Genomic DNA, 27,872 nt, shown 5'->3' with positions numbered 1-27,872 from the left:
AAGCAAAGGAAGCAAGGGCAAAAAAGAAACTATTAGCCGACCAGTTCAGGATGAATATCAAGAGAATAAAGTGAAAATGATATGGAATAACCCGACTCCCTAAATTCCAGGATTTGGTTTGCGAGCAGAAATAGTTCCCAGAATCCTGTGCAAAGGTATCATTTTATTCGTACCCTCCTTTAGTATGGTGTCTCTCTCTGTGCCGTCTATCTTCTGTCGGCCAATAATATAGCTGGTGGCATCAGCAAAGTAGATGAATTCACTAGCGGCGTGGAAATCCAGAGCTCGAGGGTTCATTAGGTTCTCAATGGGAATCATGTACTCATCAGGCACCTTGGCGTTCATGTCCATACCCCGGATGATTCCAGGACGGCCCTTACCGTAAACCAAGAACAACTCATGGTCTGGTTCTGCATAAGAAGAAGAAAAAACTGTCATTATTTCTGCCAGCTATTTTGTAATCACCATTACTTCATTGCCATCATTAATCATCGCTGCTGAAACTAACGGGAAGGGGTTCCTTCTTGTCAAATTAAATGTTTCCCTCAGTCTTGATAAACTCACTCTTGCAGGACTTTCCATCGCTGCCAAGGCTGAATCCAGAGCGACAGCGGCAAGTACGGGTCTTGTGGCTGTTGCTCAGCAGACAGATGTCAGAGCAACCTCCCGCCTTCCCAAACTGATCCAGGGCACACGCATGGCTGCGCACTAAGTCAGGAGAAAGTGGAAAAAACACCAACAGTCATGCAATGGTAACTGTTATCAAAGGATCATTTAGCAGTCAAGCTACAGTATTTGCATTCTTGAATGAGTACCTTGTGGTTGGCGCCTCTGGTGGTAAACGTGCAACGCGGATCCCCGGTCGACCCGCGTCACCACCTGGAAGTCGGTGCTGTTGAAGCGGTTCACTCGGATCACACTGGTCTTGGGGTTGAGGTTGCCTTCGTCTGAGTTGGTGGCGTACAGGTAGTTCTCAAATACAGTCAGCCCGTACAGGTGCTCAATCTGAAACACAGAGAGACAATAAAGCAGCAAAATTAAAAAAAAAAGTTATCCTGTGTTTGAAAATGCTGACGTTCCTCAGTAAGACAGCCTATGGTGCATGACTAATGGCTTTTGTGATATCGTTTGCGTACACATTTTTATCTTGAACGCTAAATTCTGCAGAGTGAAACTTTCCCAACAAACTATTTATCAGTATGAAACGCATTTTGACAGGTTCTAAAAATGTGAAGAACTCTCTGACAGACAGACAGAGAGAGAGATAAAGAGGGAGAGTTTGTGTAAACTTGGCTCAGGGCAGCATAATGGCTCCACTTCCCATCTGCTGTTAAGCAGAGATAGGTTTTACTTTTATAAGGGTCTACTCTGTGCAGCTCTCCTCTACTGTCAGAAAGATGTATGGGTTGGGATCATATTACCTCCCCCACTTCTCTCTCGCACACACACACACACACACACTATCACAGCAGTCCTGATTTCATTAAGATCATTACTCCACTTTAAGTTTGAGCCAAGCTTCGCTAGGGCCAGACTAATATGTTTAGGGAGGCACTCGCCAGGAAAATCACACACTCTTTAAGTAATATCAATCAAGACAATAAAAAGGACTAATCCCTGGGAGAGGCAAAGCTCTCTTTGCCTTGATATGCAGAAGACAACTGGAAAACAGTACTGACTCTAAAGATGACGATATTAAATCAATGATGATGCAGATATGGAAAACAGATGTTTTGCGTTATCGAAGGGAAGTTCTGAAAAGTCAGTAGGGACTCTGGGAAATCTATATTCTTGACTGCGTCTCTGTGTATGTCTTGGTATTTTTTGTGTGCACACCCGTCCAACCATCCTTCAAAGCTCACCAGCAGGCCCTGGATGATGGTGTGTCGGTTCTTGCCCTCATAGTCGACCACTTCGATGTAGTCCAGGTAGGCGTCAGCCCAGTACACCAACCGGTTGACCAGGTCCAGTGTGATACCATGGGGGAAGACAATCTTGCTGTCCACCAGCTTAGTGCGGTTCTGGCCATCCATGTCACAGCGCTCCACCCTCGGCGTGGACCCGTAGTCTGTGAAGAACACTTTGCTGTAGCAGAAGAAGAAGAAGAGCAAAAAGGAAGGGGGGTTCAATGACGGTAAGGTGACAGAAAAGGAAATTTAATTAACAAGAGGAAATTATATGACTTAAGAAATTGGATGTGCTCTTTGACTATCAATTTGGCTTGACATAAGATCATTGACCAGAACTGAGATATCTGTATACTCATTATAATGAATTAAAAATGATTTCCAGGAGAATAAAAAAAAGAGAAGTGATACTTAAGAAAAGGGAACTACTTAAGATACCAGCCTGTCAATATCAGGAACCCGAAACAGCCAACATGCAAGTGTTTCTGTGGTGCACAAGTATCTGTCTAGATTTCCGTCTTGGTCAGCATGTCGTCTGATCATAAGACAGCGTTTTCCTCTCATGTGTTGCTAAAATGGTACTGGGGGTATTTTTAGGTCAAGAAGACGAGTGGAGGGAAGTACAGACCCCATTGCCGGGTCCAAGGCGATGCCTTTAGGGTTGTACAACTCTTGGTCCAGCAGGGTCACGCATGTCTGGCCGTTCTTGTTGCAGACAAACACCCGGTCGTCCACATCATCCACAAAGTAGAAATTTCCGGTCAGCCAGTCGATAGCCATCTGCTCCACATCTGAGGGATGCGGAGGAGGAGAGAGAACAGGACAGAACATTACAAAAACATGGGAGTACAGTCATATAACTCTGGGTCATATACCAGCCTCATTTCAAAACCTTTCGCTTTATGATGCCATAACCTTCTCCCTCAAGAGCGCCCACACACTAAAAACTAAAAAATGAGCGTGTGTCATCTTCCTGCACTGCTGGGTCCAACAGGTTGTCCATTACTAGTACTCCACTTGTCTTTGATTAAGGCAAGCAGGGCATGGGGGAGGGAAAGAAACACAACAAGTGACAGATAAAGAGTGAGGGGTGAAGGCCTGCACTTTCTAAACTGAACTCCTTTCAGTGGAGCAATAACACAGAACTCCTGTAAGGAGAGAGACTCAAGACTTCACTTTCGGATGAATTTAAGGATATACTGTATGATGAAACTCATAAGTGCGCATGGCTCATTTATTGTAAATACTAAAGAAGACTGACTATGAAGAGAAAGTCAGTCAAATCAGTTTTACTAGCCTGGTGTGCTTGCATAGGAGCCACGTAACTAACCAACATGACACAACACTGATCTACTAATAAAGTGTTTTCAATTTCAAAGGAACTTTCAAACGGGAACAAAAACCTTCTGAGGAATTCAGGATCCTTAATACCTTTGTTTCGAGAGGAGGAACTAGGCTAAAATGTCGCAGAATAGTTAACCACAGATGCTGCAGCAGGTACCACTTGTGAACAACTTAATTCACAAAATAAGGAAGTACTGGTTGCTGCTATCAATATTAGGACGAAGGGCTGACATTTTAATGTTTATTAACGTAATACAAAAAAAGAAAAATGATGAAAAATGCTTCCCGACTACTTTTCAAAAAGAAGATAATTACATCTAAGATTACAAGCAACATACATACCAGTGTGACCAATTAAAGGAAGAAACAACACGAAGGGTCTGGGTAAAGTGACAATAGCGTAAATACTGCTTGGCATTAATTCTACATTTCTCTGGAATCTACTGGAGGGATGAACATACTATAATTTTCTTGGTGTGAAGGCCATCAAATATGATTCACATCATTATTATAAGCATCAAAACTTTCAGTGACCCCTGGTGCCATCTGCATTTGGTTCTCCACTCCTTTATTTTTTTCTTTAATTTTGCCATCCATCTGTGTAGAGCTGCAACGATTAATTGATTGGTTGTCAACTATTAAATTAATAGCCAACTATTTTGATAATCGATTAATTGTTTGAGTCATTTTTAAAGTAAAAAAAGTCTAAATTCTCTGATTGCAGCTTAATTATTTTCTGGTTTCTTTACTCTTCTATGACATTAAACTGAATATCTTTGAGTTGTGGACAAAACAAGACATTTGAGGACATCATATTGGGCTTTGATCAACATTTTTCACCATTTTCTGACATTTTATAGACCAAATAACTAATCAAGAAAATAATTAACAGATTAATCGACAATGAAAATAATCGTTAGTATCAGTTCTGGACATGTCGGGCAGGAAATGTAAAAAAAAAAAGAAAAAAAAGCAAACAAGCCAAAAGATCTTTGCCATGGCAGCACAAAAACATGACACACAAAACTCTGGTGGTGAACTCAAAGATCAGTCAATGTGACCCAAAAATACAGTTGCAACACCTCTGCCAAATGAATTTGACATTTTGTAACCCCACTGCTTACTAAGGCAACCTAAAAAGAGGAAGCTTTGCAGACCTTTATTTCAGACATACCCCCAGCATAAGTGTTAAGTTAGCACTGGAAACATTTCTCACTCTCTGAGATCTTCTGTCCTGCATGAGACTGGGTGCAGAAATCCCAGACCACAGGGAGACCCAGCTGTGGGAGTGGGGGGGGACTTGAAGATACATACAGTCTTGTGTTTTAACAGCTGCCACCACACTTCCTTTCAAAGCACAACACTGCATACACACATACACATCACACAGGCTCACTACTCACAGTATCAAAGTGACCACACGTGTCTCTCCAGTTAATCCGAGCGACAACTTTGATGTTGGGGTACACGCATGGGGTCTAACACTTTGTACAGTGAGCCTGCAGTTAACCCGTCCCAGAGCTTTTGACCATTCATAAAGAAAACATCTGCACTGGATCTCCACCAACAATGACAACCATGTTGCTCAAAGACAGAGCCAAAGCAAGCTCCACAACAGAGCATACACACATCTGGGCCCAATGTAGAACCCCTCCACCCCTCCACCCCACCTACCAAACATACACAGAACTTCAAAAGGCCTGCCCCACATGGGACTTACAGTATGCCTGCTACAATATAAGCAGAGCTGAGGAGAAAAAGGGAAACTGTGAAGGATGGGGTTGTGGAGGTCGTTGGGAGAGACAGACAGAAAGATACTGATGGTGAAAGAAATCTATATCAGAACTAGGGGTGTAAGAAAATATCGATACACAGACACAACGAGTATCGCGATACTGTATCGATTCTCCAAAACACTGTCTCGATTTTTCTTTAACCTCTTAAAAATCTGACAGCCCTTGCCTTTGGGCCTGACAGCTATTCAATCTTTTGGAAGTTGCAGCAGGCTCAGTTTTCAAGCTATGCCAGCTAAAGTTACTGCCGTATGAAATCTAGCTTGTGCCAAAGTTGTGCTGAATTTTGGCAAGGAAAAAGTGGCATGGCGATTTTCACAGGGGTTCCTTGACCTCTGACCTCAAGATATGTAAATGGGTTCTATGGGTATCCACGAGTCTCCCCTTTGACATGCCCGGTTTATGGTAATCCCGTGCAGTTTGGGGGTGTATAATACAACATTGTGTATTTCTGGTGTGTTCTTTATACTATGACAATTTTCTGAAAATTAAATTAAAAAAAACAAAAACACAATATATCCCCTTGCTTACAGTATCGCACTACATCACAATATATTGAATCATCACCCCAGTATCATGATACATATCGTATCACCAGATTCTTGCCACAGCCCTAATAAGAACATTAAAAGATCTGGCGCACCTTCAAGCTGGAAATGATTTATTGATAGTCAGCAAAGCTAGTGGCCATCTCACATCTAAAAGGGAACTGTAAATACATGAGCTAGTAAAAATCATATTCAAAAGAACAGGGAGGGAGTAAATATAAGTCCAAGATTCTAACAATGGGGGAAAGTTTGTCATGGAGTTGAGGGGGATAGTGATACTCCCATTGGTATCAGCTCTAAAACTAAACTCCTTTAAAGAAATCCAGCTGGAAGCCTGGCTGCACAAGGCATTGATTAGACTCCTATATGGAGTCGAGGAGCCAGTTGTGCAACACAGTGACTATTGTGTTGTGTAACAGCCTACAACTATTGGACCCAGCCAGTCTGTTGACGTCCTTACTCATTGAGCTTCTGGTAAGTGGAAAGTTTGCTGGGAAACTGCATGAACCCACCCCTTTCTCCTCATCCAACCACCCTGCCCTCACAACCCCATTTCACTTCCTGCCCTTAACACCTACGGGCTCACACTACTCTGAGGAAACGTTTCACAAACTGAAGGGGGTCTCACTGGCAACAACAAACAGGCTTTCTGCCCAAATAGCAAAAGGTATTTACATACAGGGCCACAGCCTATTTAGTTCTTCAAACTAGTCACACACCGGCGCCTACACTCAGGAATAACCCAACAAAATTTGTACTTGAATGTTAGTTCCTCTATTTGCACATCAGTGCAAGTATTCCTATATTTAAATGTTAGTGCAAAGTAGGGCTAGGCAATATGATGATATATATCGTATAAACTAGATAAAAATGTCTATCATATATATTTTTCTATGTTGTTTCTATCGCTATATAGGCTAGGCGTATATTTATTTATTTTTTCTCTATAATTTCACTTGAATCTGTTATGTTCATTTTACAATCAATTTCTTAAAATAAGAAAATACTTTTCATTTGTCAAGTATTTAATTGACACAGGAGTAAACAGCAATATGCTTTACCAAGTGGTTATCTTGTACAGACTATTTATTTATTGAATTATCAAAAAACATGCTGTATTGTGATATATATAATTATCAAGATATGAAATGACCTATATCATGATTGAACATTTGGGCCATATCGCCCAGCCCTAGTGAAAATCTGAATTGTCATCATGCTGCTTCCAAAATTCTCCCCCTGCCAAGAGTATCCTATTAATCTGTGCCAAAAAAACCTCTTTGACCTCTGAAGAGCACAGTTTTGGAGTTTAGTGATTATAATTTTTCATAAGGATCTGACCAATGACCTCCAGTTAAGAAGCTATAATTCCTAACAGTTATGGCATTGGCAAATCCCCGTCTGCTGCAAGTGAAATAGAGACGTTATTGGCTGGATAGGAAGACCTGATGACAGGGGTAATATGACGAAATGTCAAAATGAGGTCCTTTAGGTAGAATAGATGTGGTCTTTGGATGACAGCTGAGAGAATAATGTAGAACATCAGAGATCTCTGTTTAAACTAGATGCACATTAATATCTAGTAAAAAAAAAAAAATGGCAATCTTTCTTTTTTGCAATGAGACAGGATGTCTTAGATGATTTGACCCCATGAAACTCTACATTTATAGTCAGATCTTGACACATATTTATAAAGACCTTCTGTGCACTGATTTATTCTGGAAACCTTAAGAACAAAGGCTAGGCAGAAGGAGGAAGGAGGTCTGAACGATGGGCAGAGGAACATGGGGAGAAGGGCTGGTTCCCGCTGTGGACTTCCGCCCGGCGGGTGGAGAGGATGGGACGGGTAGGCTCTGCTCCTCTTTTATCTTCCCAGTCAGAGACTCACACATGCAGACAGAGCAGGCCACATCTGGAACCCTCGTCTACTTATCTGACCTGCTCTCTCAGGCTCCCAGAGGCTATAAATCATCCTGTTTCTGTGAACCCTGCCTCTCTCCCCCCCTGCCTTCATCCATATCCATCTAAGACCAAACCCCAGGTCTGCCCACCATACTTTGGAGGAGTGCACCTGAGCCCTGCTCGTTATAAAACACCGAATAGAGCTGACAAAGTGGCACCATTTATATGATCACAATTTGTTTTGAAAGAGCAACTTCACCTTTAAGAAAAAGAAGAACACACGGGTCAAGCTTAGCTTACATTTTAAAGCAAACGACCATAAGGTAAACAATACAGTATATGCAGCAAATGGCCTTTTGACTCAGCCAAGATCCACAAAACTAACGGAGGGGTTTTTTGCTTTCTTCTCACAGCTGAAAGCCCAGACTGATGCAACATAAAAATGTGGAGCCAGCCAAAGTGCAAAGAGAGCCTCTTGCCTGTTTGTCTGTTGGCTCCCTGAGTGACCCATCAACAGACGTGCCTGGACACACACTGTCAGGGCTTTCCATTGTGTGTTATAGTAGAGGACAAGTGGGCCATCTAACCACTAACATCTTAATACATTTTTTATGAAATAAAACATTAACCTTCAGGGGAAAAGAGGAATTGTGCCACTTCACGCAGCAAAGGTCATACATTTAATGAGTGTGGCTATTGTTTAGAGTTACAAGATGAGATGCAACAAGATCTGGGTGGCTTACCGCCGCTGCTGAACAATTTCCTGGGGGAAACCCTTACTGTAGTACTGTACATCACAGCACAGCGCCAGATCCACAGATAACATATCTCAGACTTTGCCCTTCTCATTGTGTGAACACTCCAGAGCCATTTCCTAAATTTAATAGAAAGTCAATCACCTGGTTGTCTTATTCCAAACTGCACTTTCTGATACCAACATTAGATATTGATAAATGCTAGTTTTACTGCAATTTAGTTAGTGTAGCATCAAAGGAAGACAAATAAAGATAAAATATAATACAATAAGTATATACTATATACAACACTGACTTAACTGTTCAATAATTTGTGCAATAATTCAACTGTGCAATACTGTCATTAATACTGCATTTATACTGTACATTCAAGAAATATTATTTTTCATTTCTTATTTATACCATTCTGGCATTTATATTTAACACACTTAATAGTTCCCACTTCTCAGCATTTTATATTTATTTATAAGCATTTTGTATTTACTTTTTTGCACTGTGGTTATATGTTATATATTTCACGTCTTAATGCAAATATTTGTACATATTTTTTATATTCTCATTTTTTATTTTAGTACTTGTATTTCTTTATATATATATATTTCGTTTATATTGTAGCATTACGTAAATAATTGACATGTTACATACTACTTTATTTCTATTTTCTTACATTTCTTATGTTTATACTGTATAAGAGCAACGGTAATGCCCCAATTCTCCCCCCCTGGGGATCAATAAAATATTTCTGATTCTGAAGCAACTGCACATCTGAGTTTAATTTTAGAAGCTGCCTCTAAAGGTGTACACAAGTGGGACAGCACATAGACAGATACAGTATGTGTACAGTGGCAGCAGCGGGAATGAGTGGAAAAAGTCAAATCATAAAAGGTAATATGTCACTAAGTAATAGGTGCATGAGTCAAAGGTATTTGGGTCGATGTGTCTGTGTGTGTATGAGCATGAGCTACAGCTATGAGCGTGTTGAAGTGACCTGACTGGACAGGACATGAGACGGCCGGAGGAATGTAGGGGCTGTTCAGGCTGACATAACCCAACGTAGGAATGTAAATACCATCTGCATGACCACTCGCACATACACACCTCTAAGGTACAGCAAAACACTACCTTCTCTCTTTCTCCCTCTCATTTGATCATTCCCTTGTCTCCTTTGCTTCAATCTTTCTCTCAGGGTCCCTCTACACGTCCACCCCTCGCCCCCCATTTGCCTCTCAGACCACTTAACAGAGCGGTGGATGAAAAAGCCACAGTGGCGAGCCAACACAATGAGGGGCGAGTTGGGATATGGGCAACTCATGAGAGTGCAGTGAATCAACTGGAAAAAAAGCCATTTTAGGACGCTGGGGTTCACTGAGCCTCTGAGCCTTGGCTATGCCCCAGCTGTCAGCAGTGACAGCAGTTGCACAGGCTTCATTTGAAGTGGATATGAGCCGAGGCACTTCTAATCGCGTCGCAGGTTTTCAAGTTCTACACACACACACACCCGCCTTTCTCCACTTGTTTTCTTCACGTCTGCCGTTCCACGCCTGGGGCCAATTCTCAAGGGAAGGCTTCCCACACGCACGGACGCATGCACACACACACGCACGAACCCACACCCTCGTTTTTTATGTATTGCCTACCCCCATTCTTAGGGAGTAACGGCTCTGTCAGCCAGGCGAATGAAAACAAACCTTGTCAGAGATGTAATCAGAGATAAATCATGTCAGCATTATATGAGCAAGTCTCTCAGAGGGAGGTGTGCACATGCTCTGTATGTTAGTCTGGGTGTTGCGCAAGAGGTGAGAGTCTGTGAGTTAAGACGATGACTATGGCTGTGAGGACACTACCTCCACATTTCGCAAGACATTTCCCTTTGTTTATCAGTTGTGGTCTATAATATCCTCTTAGGGTGCTTCCGAACCTGTAGTCCGGTTCATTTGGTCTGGACCAAAGGAAAAAATTATCCATTGTTGCATTTTAGTTTAGTTTCCTGTTCAGACTGACTTTTTACAAATGAACCAGAGGAGTAAACATGAAGTTATACACACTGACAGGTAACTTGTTGATTGGACAGTTTTGGCGATTGTCATTCTGCATCATCAGGACCCACATGGGGGAATCAAATGTTGTTTAAGCAGCACTTCAACGCTCCCAGATGACTTTTGCAAACGCATAGTCCAAACGACGGGGAGTGCACAGACACACGCATGATCGCGCACTGTGGGATCGCTGTCACACTTTTTAATGGAGTTAATGAACTGAAAAAGTACACAGAGTCGGATACAAGCACATGAGTTTTAACAGCTTTTGACCTATTAATAAGGGATATACACGTGCTGACGTGCTTATATACACGGCCTTAAATACAGATCGCTTCGTGAACCAATTTCACGATCAGAAGATGGATTTATTAGTAGTTTAGCTTTTGAAATCATGCTAAAATTACATACCTGCTATCCTAAAATCCTGTGGTTGGTTTATTTGATTTCACTCCACAAACGAACCATACTAGCCGGGCAAATGGACCTGAGTTTGTTTTAACCGAACCAGACAGGTTAGGTGTGAAAACACCCTTATAAAGACACACACAAACATGCGCTATCTATCTACAACACCTTCCAGAACAAAATGCACAGTAATTGGGAAGACGTATGAAGGCAGAGAGGATAGCTGTGGGGAAAACCTAATGCCAAATGTTATCATATCAAAAATCAATGACCTGTGTTAGGATACAACTGATTACATTCAAATGCATTAAACAAGAGCAGTGGAAAAATACATTCCCAGGCTTCTGAATAGCCACGCGTAGTCAGTACATAAATCAGGCTACACAGTGGGTTACAGTTTGCCTGTCAAGAAATGTGCAAATTAATGCCTGAAGGCGTGCTGCCAGCCTCATATGTATCATATCACTGTAAGTAAGCTACACACACATTGCCTCTATGGGATGATTTAGTGGTGTGTCAGGGTGCCCCTGTTCTTCAAAGACAAACCTTTTGAAAAATAAAGCTGGACTCAGCGTTTCTACTTGGCACTTTTATGCTGGTATGAGCAGCTTTCGGAGACGAGGCTGTGTTGCTTCACGTTTTACATTTATCTGAGCTAGCAGATGTAAAGTTGACCATTTGATTCCTGAGGCAAAGAACGGAAATTTCACACGGGGGTGAGCTGACAACTCAAACTGATTACCTGAGCGCTGCTTGGGCTAAACTGTCGTGCCCTCAAAGTAACTGACAACATTTTTCTGTGTCAGCAGGAAATTTTATTCCTAGAAACAAAAGCTTTCCGTTACAGTCAGAGTTGTTTTTTGTCAATGAAACTACTACTCACGGTGCAGGCTGAGGGAGATGTTGATGGTGCGGACGTTAATGACAGTCTTGAGGTCAGGGATGTTGGCGCACTTCAGCTGGGTGGCGGCGGGGGTGTCACCCACATTTATCCAGCAGATGGTCTCCTCGGCATAGATGAAGTCCATCGCCATGGTCTGCTTGGTGACGATGGAGGGCAGCCAGGACGTGGAGCCGCTCAGGGAGGTGCAGCGGATGTCGTGGAGGTTAGCAATCAACAGCATAGGTAGACGATCCACCGGCTCTGGGGAGGGTGATCGGGACAGGGGCAAGTGGAGAAGGAGGAGATGGAGGAGATGGAGAGGAGTCAAAGGTCAATACATCTCTCTCCAGTAAACAAGCTTGTAAAACAAGCAAGGGGGTGCCACACCATGCAGATGTGATTATCTGATATAATACAGCAAGAAAGATTTTCAACAGAGAAACAAAACAACTGAAATCTAGAATAAACTGCATCTTTCACTTTTTCGTGTGTGTGTTCTCACCATTTTTGGCTTTGCAGGAGCGGTTGTCAGGCTGCAGCAGGTAGCCCTCCACACAGCTGCAGGTGTAGGCGCCCTCGGTGTTCGTGCACGTCTGACTGCACGTCCCGTACACATTGCACTCGTTGAAATCTACAGGAGAAGGATACAATGCATTAACAGACACAGTCATTGCTGAAATTTATTGAGACTGTACAGCACTTATTTACAGCTAATTTCTTTATTTAAAACAGGCAAAATACACAAACACGACAATATAAATGACATGACAATATAACCTCATAAAAAGAAGAAAAAGTAAAGAAACAATAAATAAATATCCAGACAGAGGCAAAAAAATAAAATTAATAGCATCTCTTCAGTAACTCAAATAATTAGGTTTACAGTACCGATACATTTAGAAACTGAATTATACATATGACAGCATATTTAATGTTTCATATAGTTCCACTTATCACTGGAGCAAATGTTTTTCCGTTTCATGTTGTGCTACATTTTTGTGGTTTGTAGCAATTATTTTTTTTCAAAAGAAATTGGCTCTGCAATGCATCTTTTACGAAACTTAGATTCAGGTTAATCCTGATGCAACATTTTTAGCACTATCTAACAAACTGCAAAGGTTACTACCAAACCCTGGAACATGCATTTATCTTCTTCCTTGAGGCAACTAGTTTGATAAAGAAATCTAATCTCCTCTGCATGTTGCCCCACGCAAATTCCAGTCAGCGAGCAGGAAGTCAGAGTAATCAAGAGGATTTTATGATTTTTACTTTGGCCAAGCTAGAACAAATCCGCCAAATCACCCACTCACCTTTACAAGTCTTCCCATCTGCAGCGACCTCGTAGCCGTTGCTACAGTAGCACAGAGGCCCATCGTGAGTCACAGCACAGTGGAACTGGCACCCATGGGATTCACAGGCTGGTGCTTGCTCTGAAGCAGAGAAAAACAGAAAAAATGAAACACTGTGGACGCTAACATGGAAGGGAGAGGGCAGCATACATATCAGATTTAGAGGGCGAATCAATTCTGGACAACAATGGAGACTAAATGAAGCCTGTTTAAGTAATCGCATCCTTGATCTGGTTTGTGTGCAGATCACTTTTCTAATGTTAATCTTAATCCCGGCACAATCTTCACAGAACCACGCTGTCATATCCTATCACATCTCCACTGGGAGATCAGATAGGATTGTGGGTGCATATGCGTGCGCGTGCGTGTGTGTGTGAGAGAGAGAGAGAGTGGGGGTCGCACACGTGCATGCATGTGTATTCGTCTGTGCATGTGACAGACGAGGTGATTTGAATGCGCACGCGTTAGGGGGGCCTCTTCTTTCCCGCCCCCAGAGGGAACTCAAGGACACATCCTTTTGGCAGGAAATGAAAGAGGGGCATCCACACTGCCCCTCATAGGGTGTGTGTGCATGCGGATGTGTGTGTCTAGTCTAGGAGATAAATGGGTTAGGTTTGTGATAGTGGTCTGATATTACAAAACAAATGATATTTCAAACAGCTTCTATTAGCTTTAACCCTCCGATAAAGAGTGTTGTGACACTCTTGAACTCAGGCTGATAAAATATTTCATTACTTAGGTAATGAGTGTGTTCACCAAGAACAGGCCTGTCACCCACATTGGGTGCCCCAGAGTTCAATCAACTTATTTATAGAAATGACAGTATGTGAGAGCAGAGGGACAGATATTATCCTGATCACGATCAGCACTCATTCATTCAACAATATTCTCTTTGTCTCTTTACAGCTCCGTCACTCTTTTCGATGTCACAATTCACATGTGTAAAATCCTCTCTCTCCACTTCTGCAAGCTTTTATCTCTAAATTAAGATTTGCGCTGACGTGAAATATGACAGGCGTGTATTCATGTGGGTCCTACATCGTAACAACCCCTGGCTATGCTTTGAAGCTCCGGGACAGTGGCCACAGTCAGCAATATTCTGTATCAGCTAGGAAAAAGCCTTCACATGACCTTCCAACACTAAACACACCCCCATGCTGATCTAAAGAGCTAAACTTCACTCAAAACTTGAGTGAACCTGTTGAGAAACATTCCCATTTAATCATTTACTAAGTATAAACACACAACAGATCTGTAAATAAAAGAGGCTTCCACTAGCACAAAGAATAAAAAACCTTGGCATCCAACAAAAAAGACAGTGAATGGTCATGGACACACTATGCGTACAGTAGCTAGTGATAGCATGGCTGTGAAGAGCGGAGATTGGACCAGTGAAGGGCCCTTATTATATAAAGCCTGTGGCACTCTGGGCCACAATGACCCTTTTGTCGTGGACCCGCTGAAAGGAAGAGTCCCCCAGCAAACACTGTGGCCCACATCGAATCCATTCACCGAGCCTCACACACTGTGAGAGACCACAGGCAGCTAGAGAGCTCAAATACCCACAAAATGCACCTCTGTCCAGGGTCATTTTGTTCCATTTTGTACCCGAGTGTCTAGCTATGGGTGGGCGATATAGACAAAATTAGTATTGCTTTAATTATCATCAACATTATGTCAATATCAACCTGTGACGACACAAAGAATTCACAGCCAACTCACATCCATCCATTTCTAATGTGTTTTATGAGAACAAAATCCTATAATTAACCAAACAACTCTGTTATAATCCATTATGATTATAATCCTATGATTAAAAGAACGTTTTTGTCAAATTTAAGAACTATTACTTTGACAGACTTTAGTTAAATCTAAATTATCATTCCTTTAGACTTGAGAAATAAATACTACTAAATAAAGTATGATATGGTTAGACTTTTGTTTGTATACAACGATACAAAGCCTGTTAAAAATTGGTGATTTCACATTCCAGGAAAGGGGATTTCTATGCTGAATAGCAGAGTGCATCACTACTACAACAAAGTGAGAGATAAAGAGACATGTATAAAATAACAGGAGAGATGATAAATGTTAGTATTGATAATACTTATCACCCAGCTTCTATGACCTCCAAAAATGCATCCGAAAATTTAGCTTAGGGCCTACTTTGATTTACTTTATGGCTTATTCCTAAAAAAAAATAATGTATTTTTTCCTTTGATAGAGTCTGGGGGGAAAAAAGTTTCTGGAATGTGGATCCACAAATCCTTTTGCTTGTTCTAACCTCAGAGAGAGTTTATAGTTGTACGATAGCAGGAAGAGCAGAGGAAGGGAGAAAAGTGAGGACAGAAAATGTGAAGAGAAGAACATAAAAAACAACAGAAGAAGAAGAAAGAAGAAGAATGGAGAGGAATGGGGAAAGTGGGGGGAGAAGAGGAAGACAGCGCAAACAGAGATGGTAACGAGTGCATAAAGGGCTCGAGGATACGGAGTGGTTAGAAAGTTGCAGCTCCAAGCAAACAAGCAACAGCAGCGTGTCAGACGTTTGACCAGGGGTTAATGAACGAAGCAAACAAATCACACAGTGACACGCTGGAGGCCTTCAGTCCTAAACAAGCATGCCAAAGCCATTGATCCTGTTACTGCATGGATGGCAACCCTCAATTTCACTCATCTATAGCTCTTTAAAAGGAAGCAGGGAGTGAGAGTATGAGGCTGTTTGTCAAAAGGAGGCAACAGAAGACATCTCACGTTTGTGTGCACAATAAAGTGCAGCAGGAATGAGTCCTAAAACCCAGAAATGACTCAGCATTTCGTCTGCTCGTCTCGAAGTCGATGGGTTTTTTGAATTGATTTTAGTTAGATGCCTGAAATAAGGTCGCTGACTCATCAGCCGACTCATCAGCCTTTACAGCCTTGTTGTGTATACTCGCGCTCATGCGACCGGGGTGTAGTTCGTATATAGCCTAATGTTAGCTTTTCACTTCTGGTGATTGCATTTACGCTTCAAAAAAACATATTGAACAGGCGTCAATAACTAGCTGATGAAACTATGAGGAATGTATGACAATGACAGCACAAGTTCCAGATGCATCCCACTGAGGTTGCGACCTCCTCGAAGACATGCATATGATATGCATATATGATTTTTCTGGAACTAGTCTGGCCTTGTGAGGGAACTACCAACACACACATACAATACATACATAAATGAAGGTCAAAGGGTTGGTTAGCATGAACAGGAACACAATGTTAGAGAGAGAAGATGACAAACATTAGGGGTGGCGACAGAGACATGAAGAAGAGAAGAAGAACTGCTCTCGGACACTGTACACGGCCAGTCCGTGAGGAAATATATGAAAGTTGACATTTTCCTCGACAATCCACTCATGGGGCTGACAGACCGGGTGCAACAGGGTGACGCAGGTTGAGGGAGACAGAGACCGGGTGGTGTTGGGGTCACGGCCGTAGTTACGCAACAAAACTGGAACGGCTGAATGATTTCAGAAACCTAACTCCTTAAAAAGATCAGCTCATCTATCCATCAACTGGCCTGAAAGCAAATCCCTTTCCTTACGAAGATTCATTTCTACATCCAGGGGCTTTAATTGAAAGCATAAATTGACTCACTTTATAAAACAGGCTATTCCGGTGTGTGACATCTTAAAAGAGAAGTAATTCCCAGGACATTCCTACCTTTGTGCTCTCACTGTCTGGAAACAAGTCTACACATGTCCCTGTCCTCTACCTGAAAGCTGACAGGAGCCCAACAAAGGTTCCATCAAATGACCTGATTTTACTTCTTAAACTAAACTGTTTGCACATATTGCTGATCATTTTGTATGGATATTTCACATAATCAATGTGCATTCTAGCATTGCACACATTTTGGGAAAACTTATTATGGAGTAAAACTTTGAGAATCTCATTTAAGTTTAGCAGACCGCCATGCTCAGTTAAACATAATCAGGCACTATCGAAGACAATTTCATTCTGTGAAACTACTTTTTGATTATTTGGTGCGTTCCATCACACATTGAGGTTGGTGGTAAATGCTGCATTACTGAACAACGAGAGCTGTAAATCCGACTCAAAGGAGATAATGATGTGTATATCCAGGTATGCGGGGAAGCATAGGCTCAGCAATTGTGAGTAAAAGTGTATTTACTGGCAGTTGTGTGGAGCTGCAGAGTCAAAGGGGGCAAAGTAACCGCATGCAAACACAAGCAGGGCAGTGGCTTGAGTAATGAGCAAACAGTAGCTATCGCTGGTCTCAAACAGTGGCAGCACGCTGCCCCAGACACTTAAACATACACAAATACTCAAACACAGCAAAGTACACACTGTGGCACAAAACTTTCCCAAACACACAACAGTTTAACTTGCCTTCAAAGAAAACCAATACTCAGATTCTCTTTAATCTGCAGCCCATTATGAGTCAAAAAATACATGACAGTTATTTCCCAACACTGTAGTGTCCCTTAATACAGTGACGGGCAAAAACTGGCAATAAAACAGGTCTCATCATGCGAGACAACTCTAACTGCAGCCAATAAACTCATTTAGGTCAAGACCCACTCATGAATAAAGATGAAAATGTGGTCTTACTACAAGCAGCCTCAAGTAGACCAATGCTCATTCCACAGTTAGTGGGACATGAAGGACAATGAAAGCCCACCGCATGCATAAACAATAGCATCAGGCCAACACAATAATCAGAGAGTCCTTTGAGACGGCGAGAAAAAAGGGAAAAGCTTTCCAGAGCACTGCCGTGACCCCATTTTCTCTTCCCTATCAATCAGTCACTTCTGAGGGAGGCAGGTCTAAGGCCTTGCCCCCCAGCAGAGGCCCCATCACCCACAAGATGACAGAGAAAGGACAAATGCAGGCCTGCAGATCAATGAAAAGATTCAACTTTCACCCATATGACAGAAAAATAACATGACTGCCAATTGTCTGAAAGGGCTGCATTTAGTAAAAAAAAGGCCTTTTAAATATAGGCCTGGCACTATACTTTGTGTTTTGAACAAAGGATGGTAAAGAAAGTTAGATATTATGAGACACTGGAACACATTCTCAATATATGCCTTTTACATGCTCTTGAGCAAGGCACCAAGGGCAAATCCCTTATATAAGTATGAGACTACTATATACTCACATCTATTGCAATCAAAGAAGGTGATTAAAAGAATACTTCACCGACAAAATTATCAATTACTCACCTCGTGTTACCTTGAATTCTTGAAGAAAACTATGTTTTTCTCGCATGCCTCCGTGGTGAACAAAGAATCAAAAAGTGTTGATGAATTGAAGTAAATGGGGGTGCGTTCAACAACAGCAAAACTATATCAAAACATCTGTTTACAAACTCGCACTCAACTCGTGCAGTATAATCCAAGTCTTATTTATCCAGTCGTATGGTCACTACTTCCCAAATGCATGCATCTTCGCTTAAACCTTACTATTTAAAAAATAACTAAACACACACAATAATTACAATAACACGCAATAATTAAAAAACACTTCGGACTCTGGAAATTTGGGAAGTACTGTGTTTTAAATAGTAAGGTTTTAGCCTAAGATGCATGTGTTTAGGAAGTGCTAAGCACACGACCGGATAAATGAGAATTGGATTATACTGCTACGAGTTGTGTGAGTTTGTAAATGGATGTTTTGATGTAGTTTTGCTGTTGTTAAACACGGCCACCCATTTACTTCAATTCATCACGACTTTTCTCCGTTTATTGATTCTTCGTTCATCGCAGAGGCATGCAAGAAAAACAGTTTTCTTCAAGAATTCAAGGTAACACGGGGTGAGTAATTGATATACAAATGCTTGTTTTGTAGGTGAAATATTCCTTTAAAAGGTAACATTGTTATCAGGCTTGCTAACGCTACTCGCAGCTACAGTAAGTGTATGGGGCTACTCTACGGCCAGCCTGTATTCTGATATTTAAAGGTGGTGCTGCAGCTGACATACGTTATAGTGTTGCCTATTTGCTCACTCGTAGTAAGAAAAAAGCTTTTTAGGGCCCTAAAAAAACAGTTTCATTCCCAATGACAGCATAAGAATATATGCATGTTCTGATTTGTTTTTTAGTTTGCTTTTGCAAAGATTAAAAAAACACAAATCAAGATTAAGTACCGTATCTGAGCCTTGGAACAATATTGCCTGTATCCACTTCACCATCCATCACAGCACCATTGAGTCCACCTGGTTACTCCCTTGCTATCATTTCTATACACAAACCACGCCAACTAATCCCACACCGTGCCACACACTATGAAAATGCTGAGAAAATCTATTTCAGCGAGATAAAATTCCTGCCTAACCTTGCTACGCTCCCCTTTCTAACCACTCTTGTCAACAACTTTGGCAGAATCACTTGAACACGCCGACTGACAAAGTGTGCTTTCAGGCATCAGCGCCCAGGTATACTTGCGCAACCCGGCAGTTTGTACAAGCAAACACTTGGATGCTTGTGAAAGGCCAGGCCTTTCCCTGAAGAGAGGGGAGCTCACAAACAGCAACGCCACAACTCCTGGGCACACTGCTGATGTGTTTGTGTGAGGGGTAATGGGTGTGTTTTGGGTGTGTATTTCTGAGAATGTGACTGTGTGAGTCTATGTTTGTGCGCACGTGTGAGTATATGCATGCATTACAGCTGGTCTTGTGTCCTCAGGGACAGGCAGTGCATGTTGTGATTGGATGACATCATCACTGTGTTGTGTAAAGGCTTGTCTCGCAGTGATGACCAATGTGTGGGATGCTAACACTCTCACCCACTCTGTACAACTGTCCACTTCATCAGCTCAACAGTGTTCCTGCTCTGCTAAACAAACCGTATCACACTTAAATGCTCTGACTAATGCACTACAGCTTTTTCATCTAATAACTCTATGCAGAGGATCTTTATCTATACAGGGTGCAGTCCAATAAGTAAACTCTCTAAAGAGAGGTGCGGGAATGAGTCGTAAAACCCGTAAATGAGTAAGCATTTTAGCACTTTCAGTTCCCTCATCTCGAAGTCGATGTGTTTTTTGAATGGGTTTTTAATTAGTTGCCTGAAATAAGGTCTGTGGTTAAAACAGGTTTAAGAGATTTTAAAGTTTTGTTCTATGACATAAAATACGTCAGTAAATACCCCATTCGTGAATTTTGAAGCTTTTATATATCTTTAAAAAGGCGGTTGCTAACAAGTGTCTAAATGAGACTACTAAACGTCATCACGCCGACTCGTCCGCCTTTACAGCCTCGTTGTGTATACTCGTGTTCATGCGACCGTGGTGTAGTTCGTTTATAGCCTAACGTTAGCTTTTTACTTCTGGCGATTGCATTTACGCTACAAAAATCATAAAAGCGGTATTCATTTGTGGAGATTATCTTGCTGAACAAAATGTGTAAGTATCATAAACGTTTGTTTGCCACAGAGCTTATTTTCTGAAATAATTCAAAACCCAATGGAAAAATCCCATTAGCTATTTATCGAGGGAACCAGTGCGATGCTATCTTCCTGGTTGGCCTACGAAAATACGTCATCCCTGCTGCTCTCTATCACATAGGAGTAGTGAATACAGAGGAGAACAAGGTGTGGAAATATTACATTAAATAAACAAATAAAGCTGCATGGCCTTGCCTTACATTGCAAGAAATAATACAAATAGAATAGAAAAACTGACATTAGAAACACTTAAAGCTGCAACTGATATAAAGATCAAATATATAAAAAAACAGACAACATGCCCACAACAAATTAACCTAAAACATCTAAAATTACTCCAATTTACCGTTGCAGATACTGGCATAGACAACAGAAGCTTTGGTTGATCCAGGTGATCCATGATTACGGACATTGTTTGAGAAGCTGACAGACCAACCCATGTTCCAGGACTTTGGTCCATTGAGACTTGATTGCAAATATTTGTTAAGTGATTTCATATTCCAGGAAAGGGATTTTGACACTGAATAGTGCAGTGAATCACGACTACAACAAGCAAAATGGAGAGACAGACACACGGGTGTGCACAACAGAAATTAAAAGTATGTATCCCAACATGTGTTATTGCAACTATAAACAGGCAGAGCTTCAGACAGCTCTATCTGAGGACTGACTTGCTGAGTACTGAGGCAATCCTCTGCAGGCAGCCAGTGTTTGCTCCTTTGTCTGCTGCAACAAAGACCAACACTATGGACCCAATATGTTCCATCGCTCATTCTTCTATCGACTCTAATTAATAGTACAGGATTTGATGGGATTCTTCTCCAGCTGCATCCGGGCTGAATGCTCATCATTCCTGCAGGGATTGATGAAACAGCCTCATAGCTGAGCTGATTGATAAATTAATGACTTTTTTTCCCCAGAAAGAGAAATTCCATTGTAATTGCACAAACCAGAGCAGGCCAGCTCATTAAAGGGCCTAACAGAGGAGATTATTGGATAGAGATTACAGTTTTTGGATGGGAAGACAAGGAGATGCTAGCGAGGAGAAGCCAGCTGGTCATTTTTGACCCACAACAAAGGCCGACACTCTTGTCTCTGTGCGACAGGAGGCGATAGAGAAAATGATGATGCTATCTCTTCTGAGTGTGTTTTGCAATAAATTGGGAGTTAGCAGATTTGTGTGTGCATCTTACCTCTGCAGTGAGGGCCCTCGTCCCAGCCATCAGAGCAGTCAGGGACTCCATCACACACTTTGCTCATATGGATACACACATCCAAGTCCAGGCACCCATGTTCATTGACAGGACACTGGTTCACTCTGTTGTGTGAGCCTGGAAAACAAGCAAAACACATGTAAGGAAAGAGCAGTACAAAGCAATTTGGCTTGATAAAACTATTCAAAGCAGATTTTACAGTATATGGTTGGGCTGTGGCTATGGGTGAGGCTGAATTCCTTCAAGCTGTGGGCCTTAAGGCTGTAGATGTTATCACTCTTGGAAAGACCTCAGTCAAAACCAAAAGAATAAAACTTCAGAAAATGTCAGATATTTTCATTCTAATATTATTATAATAACCTTTACTTAATCAGGAAGTCTCTTTGAGATCAAGGTCTCTTTTGCAAGAGAGACCCGAGTAGAGAAGAAGAAAGAGATAAGACATAACAAAACACAGACGGTCATTCATTCATTCATTCATTCATTTATATCTCGGAGAGATCATTGAGGGCAGACACTCATTTACAATGACGCCGAGTCACACATAAGCACGTACATACAGCATCAGACACAACCTCCAGCCTTCTAGTTCAACACACCACCTGTGTGATGATAGATGAAATGTGGTCAAAATTATTCTCTAATGCTCCTCAATGTTGGATCAAACAAATGAGGAAAACACCAAATATGTCTTAAATTGGCTGCCTTCATATTTATGCAGATGCGTTTAGATTGGAGTCAGTACACACCACATAGTGTACAAATGATACGCCAAAAGCAAGAACGGCGTTCTTATTGCACACTTTTTTCTTGCGCAATATCATGTCATTCATACGCCTTTTCGTGCAACCAAGCCGGTGCACACACCTCAATTAGTACATTACGGGAAAGCGATGAAATATGGTCCGCAAATGTGTTCATTTGGCAGATATCGAAGGAACATTATTAGAAAATTACAAAAGAAAACACCGACAACACCATTGAATCTAAAGGAACGTGGAGGGCAAAGGACAGAACGTGATCTCCTCCGGTCCAGAAAAAGCAGCGTCACACCAGAACATACAGTAGATGCAGTCTCTTCCCTTCATTCTCTCCCACTCTTCTCTCTATCTCTCCTCTCAGCCCACACTGCAGAGCAAACAGTGTGCTTTGGCTGTTTTTCTTCCTCCTCCTCCTCCTCCTCCTCCTCCTCCTCCTCCACCTCTCTTTCCCTTTCTCTAACATCTGCTGACCCATTTTAGAAAAACACTAGAAGCAGAGAAAATAAAGTTCACCGCCTTCACAGGAAACGATCTGTGGAGTTCTGCGGGTTATGTACGGTGCTGAGAGAGGCTTTGAGAGGATGATATCTGAATTTGTGCACCCTGAGCTGCAAACCTGTTTCAGATGCCTCCTACAGGATCTGACATACACAAAGTCTTCAGTGTCTGAATACTAAGCAGCCAAAATGCAGTTCCTTATCTGAAGCGAGACTCTGAGGATAGAGGGCGTTGTACTGTAACGAAAATATAATTGACTTGACATTCAGTATGTTATGTCTTTGTGTCATGCACATCCAGTTGAGATGAGTTATTAGGTCTTAGAGGAAAAGTAAAAATACATCTCTCTCGTATTCTTACAAGACATGCCATCAAATGAACCAAAGTGTGGACGCGTATAAAGACTTATGAAGGGAAACATTTGCCTGCTTGTCAGCATTCCCTGAAGAAAACCACAAGCGTTCCCTCTAAGTCCTCTCTATCCATCCAAGAGATTAGTAACCACACACAGATCATAACTCGGTTAAAACAAGTACCTTAAATTGACAAGAGCTACCATAATGGTCCCACCACAGCAGCCCGTGTGGAAAATGTGCCACATTCGAACAGAGAATTAGCTTCTAATACATCTGGCTTAGGGGAGAGGGAGAGCTCTCCCATCTGGGGGATGCTAGCATATTAGCCGCCCTCCTACAGCCTCGGCCTCTAAGCCAGCCTGATTTACATTCAATAAACTGCCAGCCTGGGGATTTCTGCATAAACTGCAGTACCAAGAATAAACTGCCATGCTCACTGGAAATGAAACCCCCTGCCAAGGATTTATCAACAGTTTTTCTCTGAGCATAAAAGACAAGTCATAGTGAAAGTCATCTGAATGACACACACTGCAGAAATCTGTGTCTTTGCAACTATGCATACATGGAAGCACACTTGACAAAAACCAGTGATGCGTTGAGGACAGTGGGCAACCTCCTACTTCTCACTTGATTTATTACCTCAGTAAACATTGTAAACATGAGTTTATGGTCTCAATTGCTAGTTTCAAGTCTTCTTCAATACAGCATGATGTCCATTTAGTAAATTATGGTCCCATTTAGAGTCAAATAGACCAGAAAGCAGGTTATGCTTTAAGGCGTGACTACCCTGTGATTGACTTACAACTCTAACCCTTTCACAGTGTGTTTTCAGGTCACGAAAGTTAATTGTAACATTTTGTTCACCGAAAAACTGCCTTAATCTTATTCAGCATCGGTTGTACTTTGCTCCACCCTCTCGTGTCACTTCTGGTTGCAAAAAGCCAAGATGGCGACAGGCAAAATGCAGAACTCAAGGCTTCAAAACAGCACCCCACAAACCAATGGGTGACGTCACGGTGACTAATTCCACATCTTACATACAGTCTATGGTTGAGGATTGAGCAGACAGACAGATAAACTAATGACATAGTGTCTGCTCTACATTATCCCAGGAACCAGGTGTCTATACACACTGCAGCCACCAAACGACTGAAGAGACAACTACTTTCCATCACACACGCTCCAACCTTTCCACTCATTGGGCAGCAGCAGCAGAATAAGTTTTTGGAAACACTCTAACAACTGCCAGCGATACACAACAGCCGGAAAGAATTGTTTGAGTTCCACAGCACAGTAATACTTTGGCAGGAGCTGAATAGGGACCAGCAGCAGAAAACTAAATAGAAAGGACAATATGGAGGATTAAATAACTTTGCAGGAGGGACAATGGAGATGAACCCTGTACTCCCTGCTCCAGTTTGGGAAGTTGTTGGCAGTGTATTACAATAAGCTCCCCCTCATACTGGCAGTAGCCATTTCCTGCGTCATCTGTCAGTGGAAGCAGAGCATTACTGTGCACATCTAAAGGGAGAAGAAGAATACAGCAGGACTTCTTTTCATATGCACACATACACATTCAAGTCCACAAACTATTGTATTCTTTAGCCGCTGACTGTTAAAACTACAGGATCGTTTCCAAACTGCTGTTTTTGTGCAAGGTTTTAGAGAAAGATGCAACAACACAATTTATTTTGAGCCAAAGGGAGACTTGGAGCACTTCATAGCATGAACTAATCTTTGTGACACAGTGACCAACTATGTTGTTTTAGCAACCAATTCCATGTTTTGTTCCTTTTTGAAATGTCTTGGATCTCAGGTCTGGTTTCCCCCAGATAAACTAAAGTGGCCTTTTAAGCCAGACTAAGTGAAATGGTTCTTTTAAACATGATTTAGTATATTCCTATTTAGATTATTTCTATGAAAACTAACATACACCACCATCCAGATAAGCACTTAATGACAGGAAAGAAAGATGCAGAGGAGATAATTTTACTGCTGGAGCCCAGAATTGCATTGTCATCACAAACAGGAAGGCCTTCGCTCCTTTTCTCCAAGTGCTGATCATGTTCAGGTTTTTGGCATCTGCAACCCCTTCACTGTCAAACTGGAGATTTATGGGTCAGTGAAGCAACTGTACGTAAAGTAATTCATCAAGTCTGCAGTGCCTTTTCTGAACTGAAAGATCATTACGTCATAATCCCTAATGCTGTAGGCAAAGCCAACTACAAGTTACAGCTCCATGAATATGGAAACTTCCCAGAAGCATTTGGCTGTACAGACTGTTAGATGTCATATTCCCATCCAAACCCTCTCCGCCCCAGATGCTGAGGAGAACACGAGTTAAAATAACTGGGTTTCTATTCATGTTTAGGGAGTATAAACTGCATATTTACAGTCCTCAAACACTGTTGCTCCGTGGAAAGATGTACTGTTCTTTATATGCTCAGCTTGAAAAGGGAGACCACAGCGAGAACTCTCAGAATAACTTATAGTTTACTCCACACGTGTATGTAGCATGTAATCATTTCTATAGCGTGCAGAGAACACTGAGTTACGAACCAAGAAAATATATAATTATCATTACAACGTCAGTCCTTAACAACAGGATGTTCGAAACATACTTTTCAATGTAAATGGTGCTGTTTTGAGTTCACTTCCTGCTTTTATCAGGCTGCTTTTGGTTGAAATAGAATTATATAAGTTGAACATTGGGTAGTGGGATATTATTTGTTTTGTCACACACACTTATGTTTATGGAATGACATTTTTTTTTTTTCCCGACTCTCACTAATGAGGACTAACACAGGTGGTAGGGCTGGGCGACATGGTAAAAAAAATCCTCTATCACGATATCAGTCAATAAAGATACATATCACGATATAACATGTTTTCCGGTAATTTAATAAATAAATTGTCTATATGAAATACCCACATGGTAAAGCTTATTTTTATATACTCCTGTGTGAATTAAATAAATGAAAAATACTAAGTATTTTCTCATTTTAAGAACTTGAGTGCAAAATGAACATAACAGTTTTAAGTGAAATTATAAAGAAAAAATAAATAAACAAAGGCCTTGCCTATATCGCGATATAAATGATATAGAAAGATATTTACAATAGACATTTTGACGATATATAGCATCATATTGCCCAGCCCTAACAAGTGGTTATCTTGTTTAACTTAGTCTAAGTCAACTCTTTAGTTAGGATGTAACTAATCCAAAGTAAAGATCCGTTTCAGAAAACCCACGCTCTTAAACATCTTAAACTATTCTAGATTAAGCCCCAGTTCTGGGATGATTTATACCCTGTCTGGGAAATCAGCACTCAGTGTGTTTTTACATCTACAGAGGCAACTTTAACTTAACCCTTAACTTACATTACAGCCTCCAGCTTTCAGCTCCATTCAATTCTCAATTCACATGCTTCTGTGGCATATCATTTATTTGCCAGCACAACTATAATTTACATTGTCATGCAAATAGTTATATTTGAAAATAAGAGGTGACACTCACAACCTACTCTGGAAATATAAATCAATGTAGAGCTAACTAAAACTAACTAAACTTTATAACTAACTAAAATTTCTGCCCTCGTTGTAAAGCATGTATCAAGGGACTGGTGTTTTTCATGTTTAAACAGGATGACAGATCTTCTATCTCGATTTAAAAAGAACATTTCCTAAATGAAATATATCTTATAATTTACTGATCTGGACACAGTAATTCATACTTTTGTTATTACACTTAATCAAGCAAATTCCTATGCTCTTGCTTCGCCTTGAGTCATAAGTGGCTCCTTGCTCTCAACTTATAAAAAATGCAACTGATAGGATTTGCAAGAGACCAAAAGATACAATCTCTCACCCTGTGGCTTACATTTCCTACCACGCTCGTATTGTTTTTGCTGTTATTTTTACTCTTTGTAGTATGCTTTGCAACTCTCTTTAAAAGTCCTATAAAACATAGATAACGTTATAAAATGATAATCATCTCCATCTGTTAGGGGGCCACATAGAAACACAGAGATGTGAAACCACTTCTATTTTTTTTATTTGCAAACACCTTTCTGAAACTATTTCTCAATTCAGTGCAGACAACCACAAAGAGAAATTAATATATGAGAAATAACTGATTTAGAAATATGGAGATTTTACATGGCAATCAGGATAAAACAATCTGGAATGCTCTGTCGATTAAAACAGGTATTATTTGTTGTAAAGTATCATTAGCTGGTGCTATAGAATTATCTATAGGATTGAAGGAATATAATTATATTTAACAATAACTTAACATGTCACTTCACTGGGATAGCAGATTCTTCAGTGAGTTTGGCAGCCGATGAGACAAAGCACTGCAAGTGAGAACAATGTAAAAAGCTTGGCAGTGCATTGGATAACAGACAAAGCAAAAGAGGGAAAATTACAACCCTCACACCTATTAGAGGGCAGAGCGAGGATAATTCCATCATTGCACTAAACTGTGTGATCAGCTAACAGTAATATTAGCATATACTTACTGTGTCCTCGGGGATCTTAATTGTTAAAATCGTTCTCCTATCTGCTGCGTGATCTCTCTCTCTCTCTCTCTTATAAGAATCACATATTAAAGAAATGAGTGCTGGGATTCATCATGATTAAAACATTATAAACTATGATTCATAGTCCAGAGTTTA

The 27,872-nt window shown here is 41.1% G+C and overlaps 1 protein-coding gene across 2 annotated transcripts in view; it reads right to left on the bottom strand.

Annotated features, from left to right (window-relative positions):
* Positions 1 to 27,872, bottom strand: part of LOC119490417 (low-density lipoprotein receptor-related protein 1-like) — a 99,755-nt gene that overhangs the window by 47,967 nt on the left and 23,916 nt on the right. For both annotated transcript variants that reach the window (XM_037773784.1, XM_037773786.1), the window contains exons 3-11: positions 21,561 to 21,698; positions 12,887 to 13,006; positions 12,079 to 12,207; positions 11,577 to 11,837; positions 2,536 to 2,698; positions 1,863 to 2,085; positions 816 to 1,005; positions 565 to 708; positions 174 to 410 (exon numbers count right to left, since the gene is read on the bottom strand). In XM_037773784.1, coding sequence (XP_037629712.1) covers positions 174 to 410; positions 565 to 708; positions 816 to 1,005; positions 1,863 to 2,085; positions 2,536 to 2,698; positions 11,577 to 11,837; positions 12,079 to 12,207; positions 12,887 to 13,006; positions 21,561 to 21,698 — 1,605 coding nt within the window. The remainder of the gene's footprint in view (positions 1 to 173; positions 411 to 564; positions 709 to 815; positions 1,006 to 1,862; positions 2,086 to 2,535; positions 2,699 to 11,576; positions 11,838 to 12,078; positions 12,208 to 12,886; positions 13,007 to 21,560; positions 21,699 to 27,872) is intronic.

Source organism: Sebastes umbrosus, chromosome 6 (genome assembly GCF_015220745.1).
Source record: "Sebastes umbrosus isolate fSebUmb1 chromosome 6, fSebUmb1.pri, whole genome shotgun sequence".
Taxonomy (NCBI): Eukaryota; Metazoa; Chordata; class Actinopteri; order Perciformes; family Sebastidae; genus Sebastes; species Sebastes umbrosus.
The sequence above is the reverse complement of the archived record's forward strand: the minus strand, read 5'-3'. Positions and strand labels throughout refer to the sequence as shown.